Here is a 12,180-nt window from a genome sequence, read left to right as displayed (position 1 = left end):
GGAAATAGCTGGCCAGCGCAGATAGTGACAGGCGACTAGACGGGGAAAATGATCTTGTTCCATTTAACCCTGCATCTTTCTAAATTCCCGCTTTCCTCAGTCATCCTGCCTCACCTCTATAAATAGAGGTGTTAATTTCAGTCACTGCGGTGAGCTTCATTGCTGTTCACAGAATTGGAGCTGTGACTTCTAGCAGCTGTACACCTCTCAAGGTGTTGGAGTGAAAGTGAAGTTGTTGGAGAATTGAGTTTGACCATACGACCCGCTCCTCTGTGCTTGTTGTGGTCACAGATTGCAGCAGCATTTCTAGTATATTTTTATTTTACAACCAAAACTCCACTGAGTTTGTGCATTTTACACATTTGGAATTCCTCTTCTGCCTTTGGACTTTAAAAAACAAAACCTTTGGCCCATATATTTTTTTTGCAGAATAGCTCTATAGATATGAGCTTGTTTTGTTAACTGAATGTTCCCCATTATAAACCGGTGAGAAAATAAATGTAGCTGTTTTAGTTTACCAGCGTTTTATGTAAATAGACAAAGAGAAGTAGACATCTTAATATTTACAACAATTAAAATGCTAAATTTTAAGCTACAACGCTAGCATGTATGTGCTTTGGGGTTAAATCAATGAAAAATTTGAATTTAGTTTTATAAACCAATTTAGCAAAGAGAAATAAATCATTTTCCAGTATTCTCTCAAAATTATCTTTATTGCAATAAATTAAAAATCGCAGTTAAAGGGGAGTGTTGGCATAGTGTTAAGAGCAGTGCGCTTGCGCTCTGAGAAGGTTGCAAGTACCCGGTTCGATCCCCACAGCCTGCACTCTGGGTCCCTGAGCAAGACCCTTAACCCCACACTGCAATGCACAGAGTTAATTTCTCCAATGTAAGATCAACAAAGTTTTTGCCACATTAAAAAGAAAATTTTAGACTTTAATTTTAATCTGGTTCATCTGGTTTGCAGTAGGAAACTGATGGTATACATTAGAGGTGTATAGAAGAACTAGCACCTTACGAGTTTCAGAATGAGATGCCTGTATAATGATGTGAAAAGGAGTATATTTTGCCTAATTTCTTTTTTTTCTGCTACTGGTTCCTTAAAGCAGTGGTTCCCAACCTTTTTTGACTTATGTACCACTTTGGGCAGCCCTTTGAGTAAACCCACTACATCCAGTCCGTTCCTCTGCTTGGTTTTGATCTGGCTCACAGCTGAAGGTGAACTCAAAGAAAAAACTTGCTTTTTGGTTGATAAAAGCTTGTTTAAATTTTTAATTAGGTCTTCACAAAGCAGAACAGATCCCAGCCCTACTTTTGTTCACTACCTAGGAAATAAAATATTTTAATGTACCCCTTGCAATGCATTCGCGGACCACTCATGGTACGTGTACCCCCCGGGTGGGAATCACTGCCTTAAAGAATAAATCCAGTAACCCAAAAAATGGACCCTCTGCCCCACTACAATGTCTCTTGCAGCCTCTAACGGATTTTCCTCCAGAATTTGGTCCTATGTTGCCATCAGTTCTGAACAGCTTCCTTGTTCTTTTCTGACCAGAGCATAATACTACCACCGCCATGTTTTATTGTGGAAATGTCCCTTTTCATCTAACAAACTCGTCATCTGCAGTTAGTTTTCCCACACGCAGTTTGCACTTTTGAGCTGTGAGCCTGTCATCCTCCTTATAAAGCAACCATCACCACGCTCTACATTTTGTCACATAAAATCCTGATAAAAAATATTCTGAAGTTAGTAGTTTTGAAAAGTTGAGGGGGAGATACTCCTGCACGGCACTGCGTGTAAGTCATACAGCTGTTAAAACCTCCCAGCGGAGCCCAGCCAATCCATTACTCCGATTGATCAGTAAAATGCCCTGAGGAGATGTAAACACTAGCTGCACCAGCAGGACTGGTGGAGAATCTCAAAACAGTCGAATGGCATTTCTCTTCCTGTTCCCACCCTGATTTTATTGACATTAGTTTGAAAAACTATACACAGAGGAAATTCTTGCTTAGCACCCTCTTAATCTTGCTAAAGCGTGAGGAATCCATATGAGGTGAGGAGATAAGGAGCGTCTCAGACATTATTCTCCTTTCCTTTTCACTGGTTACAAACATGATTGGCGCACGCAGGACATTATGATGCCAGGACTAAAGGTTTAAACATCAATGCAAGGCAGTGGACTGAATACTCCCTCCAGGGAGAGAAAGATTAGGAGACACGTGTAGCTATTAAAAATGCAGAGCATAAAAAAAAAAAAAAGCTTTATCCTTCCCATAAAACATAGAGGAACGCACAGCTCCCTCAGGAATTTATTCAACACACAATGAAATAAACAGACATGGAGCTAAAATGCCAGTGTTGAGTCTTTATTCGAGTTACACAGAACAGAAAGACCGAATTTCTACAGGAATGCTACAAACAACCACAAGACTGGATATGTGAAGTGCTACCATGAGTCCACCAGTACAATATCTGGAGTGGAGACTGGGATTCACGTCTCAAAGCTGCTTAAGAAAAACGGAACAGAAATGTGTCTTTGAAAACTTACTGATAGTAAAATAGACAATTTATAAACGATCTAAGCAACTCTCACATGATTACATGCAGATTGATTGGATATTTGGATGTGATCCGCCTGTTTAGTGCCACATTCCTCAAAGTGGCTAATAATGACGGAGGTTTTTGCCTTCCAAATTGAGACACAAAGCTGTCAGGAACAGGGAAGAAAGAAAACATTAACCAAGATTAGTGTAAGGATCCCTGTCGCCCACTCGTTTGCATGAAAATGTTAATCTTTCCTTTGTTAGGCACCATCCAACCATGGGGGGGGGGATAGATCTCCAGCAGCACATTTTACTGTCCATTCTGAATATTCTGGAAGTAGTCTGTTTAATGACACACTTCTAATACAGTCCAGCAGGAACACAGCGTGCCTGTGAAGGGTTAACACAGACGTGAACGGCCAGATAATTAAAAAAAACAAATCATGAGGGGGGGAGAAAAAAAAGAGAAAATACTGAGCTACATCTGCAGAAAGAGGACCCCCACCACCGCCACCATTTGCATTTCAGGCACCCAAAAGCGGGAGAATAAACATCAGTTTTTGGAGCGTGACATGTTAAACACATTGCCTGTTGGCTACAGACTCGCCGAACAGCTTTCTGAAATAATCTTAGAGATGCTGAGCATGGCTTTTTTTTTTTTTGACACCATTCACAAGCCTGCTAAGGGAGAGGACTGAATTCTTGTCATTTCACGGCAAGAAGAGTCTGTTGGATTGGTGCTGATAGCGAGCAGCTGAATGGCCGACTGAGGAAGCACAGGTAGGGCCATCTCAGAGGGGTTGTGGGGGTAATAGGATGCTGCATGGCTGTTAAACTGCTTGTTGGCGAATTAGTCACGGCAGGCTGAGGCGTAGAGCCGCTGGGTAGCTTGGCAAAGCTCGGAGGCCGTACAAACAGTGGAAAAAACAGGGTCACAGTGATGCACATGAAAAGAAAACGTTCACACTGAGCAGGAAGGAAGTAGAGAAAGGAAGCGAGTCAGAGGAGCTTGGATTTTTTTTTTTCCTTTTTTTCCTCAGGCCTTAGGGAAGCCGGGGTGTTTTTGTGATGGCTGGATACCTTGGTTCCCTGAATTTGTTTCACAGTTGGAGAGGAAAATAAAACTTAGCTCGGGGCTCGCCCCCGGTCCTGTTTGCGTCAGGGCTCGGGAACCTCGTAGAAATGTTTGTCATATGGAGGAAAACACCTCACAGGTTCACAACCGGAATCCTGACACAGCAAGAGATTTAAAAAAAAAAAAAGGAAGAAGAGAAAGAAGGAAAGAAAAGAGGAGATGTTGAGTGGAAGAGGCTTGAAGGTGGTGTGGATGGAAAGCTGCATCACAGGGGGACAGCTAAGAGGTGGAGGAAGCAAGAAGCAGCACAAGAGAGTGGCTCTATAATTATCCTGATTAAGATTAAGTTAAAACACCCTTGAACAAAAGCATCATTTCATGGAAGGTGGCTCTGCTTCTTTTTCATAGGCGCCAGATGACTCATCTGGAGAGGGAGTTTGAAACACTGATACATCTAACAGCAGCACCAACACCCCAGGCCTTAATGTTCTACAGAGAATAGTGCTGCTGCCCAATTGCGCTCCATGCACATCCTCACAGTACATGCAAAGATAAGGAGCTTGGAAACACAAAAACAGAAGCAAACTAAAACCCAGATGTGCATGCACTCACGGACTTTAGCCACGGCAACGCTCAGGCTGTGTGGGGCCGACGGGGCGACTCATTACCTCTCCCTGTCGTTGAAGGAGGAGGTGGTGCTGTGCAGCGTCTGCCTGCTCTCCTCCGAAGCAAGGGAGCGGGGGAGCGCGAGGGACAGAGGGGGGGCCACGCCACGGGAAAGCGGGGGCGGATGCTGGGAACAGCTGCGATCGTAACTGGGAAAAATGAGAAGAGATTGTGGAGAAGAAAAAGAGGAGATCATTGGAATGAAACAAAGAGCTGGGAGTTTTGAAAAATGAGAGCAGATCACGAGAAAGAGAGAGGTGACAAAAAGAGGAAGAAACAAAGTCAGGGAGCATCAGGAGCATTGAGTCGTTTAGCATCGGCGAGCACATTACCCTGCCAACGTGAAGGAGAAAAACATCGAACTCATTAAAACGCTGTCAGTACTGGGAGGGAGGCAGCGCTACAGGGGGAGGGGGGAGTCAGGAGGGGTGAGGTGAGAAGTGTGCAACAAGGTGAAGAAGCGAGCAGAGGCCTGACGTATCACTGAGGTGTCGAGCGAGTAGAATAACTTGAGGTGGCAACCAAACACATTTATTTCTCAAGAAACTAATCACCTTAACACATTACCGCACACAGGTTACTGAACAAACACATTTTTATAAACATTTTACTATATTCAGCTCATCTTACACTGAGACTCCCAAATAAAATCCAGCAAACAGAATCGCTACAATAACTGAGCAGTAAACTGCAAACTTTAATCTCGTTATAAACTCAGCTGTACTGTTAAAGCGTCAGAGAACAGACAGCATCAAAAAGACAAAGAACACAGCAGACAGGTCAGGCATGAAGATGCAGAGAAAACCAAAGCAGGTGGATAAAATAGAAAAATCCAAAAAGTAAACCAAGCTGTGAACGCCTCACAGAACAACATTCAATCAATCTTCTAAAAAATGGAAAAAGCACAACTCCACTGCAAACTCATGAGGATCATCAGAGAGGTTAAGAGAACAATCAGCCACAGGCCCTAGGTAGCTTTAGACGAGCTGCAGAGATCCACTGCTCAGGTGGGGAGTTTGCAGATGACAACTACTACTCCAACACTCTACAACAAAACCATGGCTAAAAGACAGCAATGAGACATCCTGCTTGCCGTACGCCATGTGAGGGACGTGGATCTACCCAGAACTGAAAGTACTGTTCAACACTGAAAAAGGAAAACAGCAGGCTTACTGTGAAGCATGGTGGTGGCAATCCCATGCTGTGGGGGATGCTTTTCTTCAGCAGGGAAGCAGGTCAGATGGAGGTAAATACATGGCAGTAGAAGGTTTACTGACAACACCGCATAGGGATGGCCTAGTCAAAGCCCGCACATGCATCTAATTAGAAAATAAAGTGAGGATTTGAAAATGTTCTTAAACTGATAGTGTCTTGCTAAGAGGGGCAAACATTCTCGTCTCTACAAAGTTAATAAAAGACATACACCTTAAAAAACTGAAAAAGTTCCAGGGGTGTGAATATTTTCTGCGTGACCTTGCAGGGGGTGTTACCGGGCTACTTTAAGGAACAACAAAGCTGTTCTCAGAGCCATGAAAACCATCATGAACCCTCATTTTTTTCCACCATAAACACCTGTCCACCTCTGGCAGACAGCTTCCCTTGCTTCATACTCAGCATCCCGCTTCATAACATTATCCACAGTGGCAATTTTATGTGCTGGGGGAAAAAAAGAAGGAAAGAAAAAAACACTCAGCACATATGCCGTTCCTCTATAATCATAATGAACTGGACGATGGCCAATTTCCACTATAGGCTATCATTTGGGTCCATCTGCACCCACCCTCATCACTCCCCGTTCGTTCCACGGCTCTTCTCTCCATCTAACACATGGTGTTATTTACACATTTATGACACTGAAGCACGAGCCAGTCTATAGAGAGGGCTCTGTTGCTTTTTCTCTCTTCAATTCTCTCTGATGCAACTCTTTTTTTTTTTTATATCCACCAGCACGGCGTGGCATGGCACGACTACGCGGTGGGGGCTTGGGCAAGTGAGTTATCAGAACAACAGTGCTGATGGTCTCTGGAACAGGGAGAGAAAAAGAAATAAAACAGACAAATCATGTATCTGCTCCTGGCAAGCTGGAGGATTATCTGTGAATCTTCAGCCAGACTGGAAGAACTAAGAGAGCGGTGAGGGGAGATAAGAGTGCCGACTGTGCAAAAGAGAGAACACAGGTATCTCCGACAAAGAAAAAAAAAAAATCCCTCAGAGGAGAAGAGCGAGGAAAGCTAAGGATAAAGAGGGGAAAGGAAAGGTACATTATTGGAAGAGGAAATGTAAAAATTAAGATATAATGGGGTGAGTTTCCCAGATAAGCGTAATAAAGTGAAAGCAGAGAGAGTAGAAGTGTGAGGAGAGGGAGAAGAAAGGGTCCCAGTGGTCAAATAAACTGGAATCTTATTGGTTTGATCAGCAAAGCGTGTGAGTGGCTCACTACATCACGTAGATGACTCCCCGTTTCCAGCTAACGGCCATGTGTGTACCTTCCCAGACCCCCGCTTCCCGCTAACCCACCCCCTGTTTACCACCATGTCTACACGCCCTGAGAGCTTCAGCAGCAGGTGGGCTCCTGTCGAGGAACGGCCTAAGTGGAGGCCATGCTAATGTCCGAGGCGGTGAGGCGGCCAATCAGAGTGCTGTTCAGCCCTCCTCTGCTCGTCCTAATGATCGCAGCAAATGTTTAATCATTGCAACACTAATGGTTCTAAATGACACATCTGTGCCGACTGTGACTTTCAGGAGCACAAGTGTTGTTAATAAAGTCATTAGTAGGCAATTACTCAGCTTTCACTTGAGAGGGGGGGGGGGGTTCATGGAACCATTACGTAACCATCAACGATACACAAACAACATACACCAGCATGGGACCATCGTCCTCACCAACAACCACACTCTAGCCATCTGCTGTTTGGCTCTCCATGCTGGTAGCTCCATCACAGAGGATATGAAACATAACACAGCCTTAAAAAAGTATTCCTCCCCTTTAAACTTTTGTTTTTATCCTGTTTCACACTGAAATGTGTTTTAACGAGTCTCTATGTGATGTCAATCAATCTTGCACAGAGCTGTGAGGTGAAAGAAAGGTTTAAAACTTGTTTCTTTTCCGCAAAAGTGGGAAAATTTGGAAGAAATGTACCTTTGATCTACAAACCAGGGTCTTTAAAGTTTCCCAGTGCATGACACCCAGACTAATGGAGAGATTGAGCAAGGATGACATGACTGAAGTAAAGGATCCCCACAGCATGATGCTACCACCCCTGTGTTTTCTAATGATAATGCACTGCAGAAACTGACATAAAAATAAGTTAAAAAAAAATAATGAAATAGTGTATCTGACCTTAATTTTTGCAGTAAGATAAAATTATCTGCTAGTAGTTTATTTTTGCCTTTATAATAAGACAATTATGCACTTGAAAGAAGATAAATTAACTAATTTCATTGGCAAATTGTTACACTTACCTCCTTAAATCAAGGAAATAAACACTTATTTCAAGAAAAATAGACTTTGATGTTAACGTTTTTAGTGCGTTAGTTTCCCTCTCCACTCACTAGGACAAAAGGTTTGACTCTGGCCGACTAAGACCAGATCAACCTCCTGCATAGGTTAATTGTGTCACCTAAGAGGCTTTAGAAAACTTTAAATCATACTGTATTTCTTTCTATCAACAACAGCTTTAAACAAAGGCCACTACACTGCAAAAAAATCAGAATCTAGATAAGTGATTTTTTTCTTAAAATAAGTGCATGTGTTCTTGAATTGAGGAGATAAAAGATACTTTTTGCCAATGGAACAAGACAATTTAGATTTAAAATAAGAAAACACAACTGCATTGTCTTATTTCAAGTCCATTTTATCTAATCTTCTTATATTAAGAGAAAAAATATTAATTCCATTGCCCCATCATGTCATTTACCCATTCAAATCAAGGGTAAATACACATAATTTAAGACATTATTACTAATTTCTAGATCATTTTTCCAGTGTATTCACTGAAAAAAAACATATTTGTAGAACATACATTTTATGTCAGCATATCTTCTCATACCTGAGCTGCAGCTCCTCCACAGACCTGTAGGCTGCTTCTCTGATTATTGCTGGAGGCCCAGGTCTATATTACATTGCTGCTGTTCCACACTCTATCCATTTTTTGATCGCTTCCAATCAAACTGCTTTAAACTTCTCCACAACTTTCTCCCTGACCTGTCAGCTATGTTTAATAATGTTCCCTGAAAAAAGAGACCCTTGCAAAACACAGCATACTTTTTTCAATTACACACTCAAGTAGACTAATATAAGTGGGTTGTTCTTTTATTTAGGGGTAATAAGAGCTAAAAACAAAAAACACTGCTACAATTTTTGGGTTTGGAAATAAAAAACACCTATTTTACCTTTGTGATCATGCTGTTTTGTGTGTTGGCCTATCACATACGATCCCAGTAAAACTCATTAAATTTTGTGGTTTTTAACCTTCTAAAAGGAATGAATACCTTCTATCTCTCATTGTCTCTTGACTATAAGGTTGAATATCTGATTAATTAAAAATTATTTCACTTGAAAACAAACCATCTTTTATCTGTCCACTCAAAACTAGTTCAGCTAAGCCTGATTAGTCCATTTAAGACATTTTCATATATTAATGGACTCCAATTATGCCTGCAATTAGCTGGATAAAAGCTTGAAAAAAGACATTTCATTTTAAGTAGCACAGTTATGTTTTATTCATTTCATAAATGTTATCTTCTAACTCCTCAGTGGCCTACTAATCTCCAGTTTAGGAACTAAGCAACTTTACAACTGACCTCAATACATTCAAGCTTTAATGGAAATGATTAGAAGAAGATCCAACATATAAAGATCGCGGATTGAATCTCAAGAACAGAAAGTTCCTTCATGTCTGATTAAACCTTTCCGAGGTGTTTTAATCAGGACACGTTAACCCCGTCCTGCTGTGGGACAGGTGTCCAAATCACACCGAGAGGGTTTCATCGCTTTATATTCATGTATTCATGCACAGAGCAGTTTAAAGGAGAGAGTTCGGGCTCCTACCAGAGTTTGGCTGTGATGATGACAGCTGTCAGGATGAGCAGTGAAGAGATGGTCACGGTGACGTAGAACTGAGGGTCCACTGCAGTAAACACACAGTTTTTAGTATAATTAAATCCAGAATATAAAACAGGATATATTATTCATAGCTTAATACTATACCAAGAAATTTAAAGATGATTTCTTACATTTTTCAAAGTGACTTTCAACAAAATTATAAATTGATCAAGAAATGCTACATTAAGGCCACCATGTAGTCCATTAAACATCCTCTACAAAGAGGGTGAGCCTCAAAGTGTCGTTGCTGCTTGCAGACAGCTTTACCCAAATATTTTAATGGAAAGTTAGGTGGAAGGAAAACCTGGGGTAGGGAAAAAAAAAGGTAAGCAGCCTAATGCAGATTTTGAAGGACAGTCTGTTCAAGAGTTTGGGGGAGATTAACAAAACAAAGTGCAGCTGATACATCAAGATACACCTGAACCAGACAATGTCAGGTTAGATTTTTCATACAAATCAAGGTCCCAACATCTGGAGGAGAAGAGAAGATACAAAGAATCCACTGTGTTGACTTTAATGCTACTTTCTTTTTTCAGCAGAACTTGAGAAACTTCCCAAACACAAAGCTGGATTAAAGACTGTGATGATACTGAGCTTAAATGACCAGCAAGCTAAACTGAACCGTACAAACTCTTGTTAAAAGGAGGATGAAAGAAACAGAACAAAAAAAAAAACATCCAGGATTAATGCAGAAATAGAAAAATCAAAGCCATATCCTGACAGCGCTTAAACAAATGAAAATCATATTTTTTATTAATCTACTGCAATATTCCTCCTATCTGAGAAACTGAACTTTTCAGTAGCTGCGAACCATAATCGTCATAATTATCAAATATAAACACTTAAAATCAACTAATCTGAGTGTAATAGATCTAAATAAAACTAGCTGGATTATTGGAATAAGTGAACTTTTTGACAATGTTCGGATTTATTGAGTTACACCTGTAATTGAATTCAGAACAACAGAAGAAATCAATAAAGCCAGCTGAGACATGAAATTGGATGCGCAAGGTTCTGGCCTCCAACTATAACACCAACCCAATGCCGTCCTGTTTGTTTTTTTATGCAGCTTTGACACAGGCCAAATTCTCCCTGTGAGTGATGAGAACTTTATTAGGCGTTCCCAGGCACAGACACAGCCGGCTGCACACAGGAGGGTGTCAGCCTTCACCCCTGGTGACAGCTAATTCCCTGGAGGACTCCTGGCACAAGTGTGTGTATTTCTGTTCGTTCAGTTGTATTTAGAAAGCCTTCATGCAAGCATCCTGATCCCCACCTTCCTCCGGTTCAGTCTCCTCCGCTTCCGTCCCTTCATCCTTCTGTCCCTCCCGGTTCCTGGACTCCAAGGGTGCCTGGGGCTGCACGCTGGAATCCGGATCGACCCAATCCCCGTTGGTAGCGCTGTCGACCTCCTGCTGGCTCCTGCTGGGGTGCAGGTGGTCTGTTTCCTGGCTGGATAGCAAGTGGTAGGTGGTATCCTCATCTAGAGTCTGTGTGGGACCCCACACCACCGCCCACAGCGGGGTGGGCGTGACCTGGGAGTTGACAGACAGCTGCACAGACAGGGAGTCCACCTGCTCCTTGTCCTCTTCACTGTTACAGGTGGAGGGCTGTGTGAGCAGGGCAGCCAGGAGGAGGCAGATGAGGGCAGCGAGTCGTGCGACAGGAGAGATGGAGCTGAAAGAGGAGTGACAGAGGAGTTATCAGAGAGAAGCAGTTGCCCAGAGGCACCCTGCACAACCTCAGCAGCTCAGGCATCGATTCCCATGCCAGCCATCAATCAGAGTGACATTTTATGCATCTGCATCCCCATACTGAGAAACCTTACCATCTCTCCATCGCTTCGCTCTGTTCACAGAGACTCTTCTTCTCCGATCATCTCTGCAAGACATGAGAGTAAGAGAGATAGAGAAAGCAAGAAAGGAGGGAGGAGGGTCCTGATTTTTCCTTTAATATACTTCTAGCATTAAAAAAAAATCTGATAAAACACAAAAAAACAACATGAAGACAGACTCAAAGTCAACTTTCCCTTTAAAAAAAGATAAAGAAACAATCTTCACAAAGCCTTCCCATGGGAATTCTAAATTTATCACCCAGTTAAACTCCACATGTTTGCACATCTGCATGCAAAAAAAAAGTACAGACTCACTGTCTGATCTGCTCTCCCCTTCACACAGTTACACCTGAGCGCAGCACATTAATCATCGTTACGAGCGGCGTGCACGGAGCCAACACTCACTATGGCACTTTGGGCAGAAAGAGGGAACTTCTATCAACAAACTGCTGTCGAAATGCCAAAGAAATGTCAGCCGGAGACAGCGCAGGCACGCCGGGAGTCGGACACAAGCACTCAGACACATATCAGTTATCATGCTTACCTCTGGCAGCGGAGAGAGGGAATGAGAGAGGGAGACGAGAGGGGGGGATACAGAAAGCAAGTGAGGAAGAAGGGAAAAAAAGCATCGGTTGCCTTAGTGACTGAGACATGTAGAGTCTGCTAGAGAAAGAGAGAGGGGAGAGAGACCGATGTAGAGGCGGGCAACAGACTGGAGGAAAGAGATTTAAATGCTAATTGTGTTTTATTTCTTTTATTAAATGGACGCAGAGGAAAGGGAACGAAACAAAAAAGGTTACAAAGGATGACATTCATGAGATAATTGTGGAAGTGAGAGGTTAGGAAATAAAATAAAAAGTCTTTGTGGTGTTTACAAAAGCAGCAAGGACACCAGAGAGAGAAGAAAAGGAAAGATTAAGGAGAAAATGTGATTCCAGCTCATTTAATCGGGTTACT

General features: G+C 42.3%; 1 protein-coding gene across 4 annotated transcripts; it reads right to left on the bottom strand.

Moving 5' to 3' along the window:
• Nucleotides 1–2,346: 2,346 nt before the first annotated feature.
• Nucleotides 2,347–12,161, bottom strand: LOC119783062 (PILR alpha associated neural protein). Of its 4 annotated transcripts, none has more exons than XM_038284359.1 (6): nt 11,768–12,161; nt 11,218–11,270; nt 10,666–11,066; nt 9,336–9,414; nt 4,288–4,434; nt 2,347–3,774 (listed from the first exon to the last, which is right to left on the bottom strand). In XM_038284359.1, the coding sequence occupies exons 2-6, from the start codon at nt 11,226–11,228 to the stop codon at nt 3,753–3,755; spliced, it is 660 nt and encodes a 219-aa protein (XP_038140287.1). In that variant the 5' UTR covers nt 11,229–11,270; nt 11,768–12,161; the 3' UTR covers nt 2,347–3,752. The 4 variants fall into 4 exon arrangements, with proteins under 4 accessions (XP_038140287.1, XP_038140288.1, XP_038140286.1 ...); XM_038284360.1 differs by having other exon boundaries at nt 11,629–11,770; XM_038284358.1 differs by lacking the exon at nt 11,768–12,161 and adding an exon at nt 11,539–11,761.
• Between the last annotated feature and the right edge of the window lie 19 nt (nt 12,162–12,180).

The sequence above is a fragment of the Cyprinodon tularosa genome, unplaced genomic scaffold (genome assembly GCF_016077235.1).
Source record: "Cyprinodon tularosa strain WSP-4 unplaced genomic scaffold, ASM1607723v1 ctg2, whole genome shotgun sequence".
In the NCBI taxonomy this organism is placed as follows: domain Eukaryota; kingdom Metazoa; phylum Chordata; class Actinopteri; order Cyprinodontiformes; family Cyprinodontidae; genus Cyprinodon; species Cyprinodon tularosa.
Note: the sequence above shows the minus strand (reverse complement) of the source record. Positions and strands in the feature narration are given on the sequence as shown.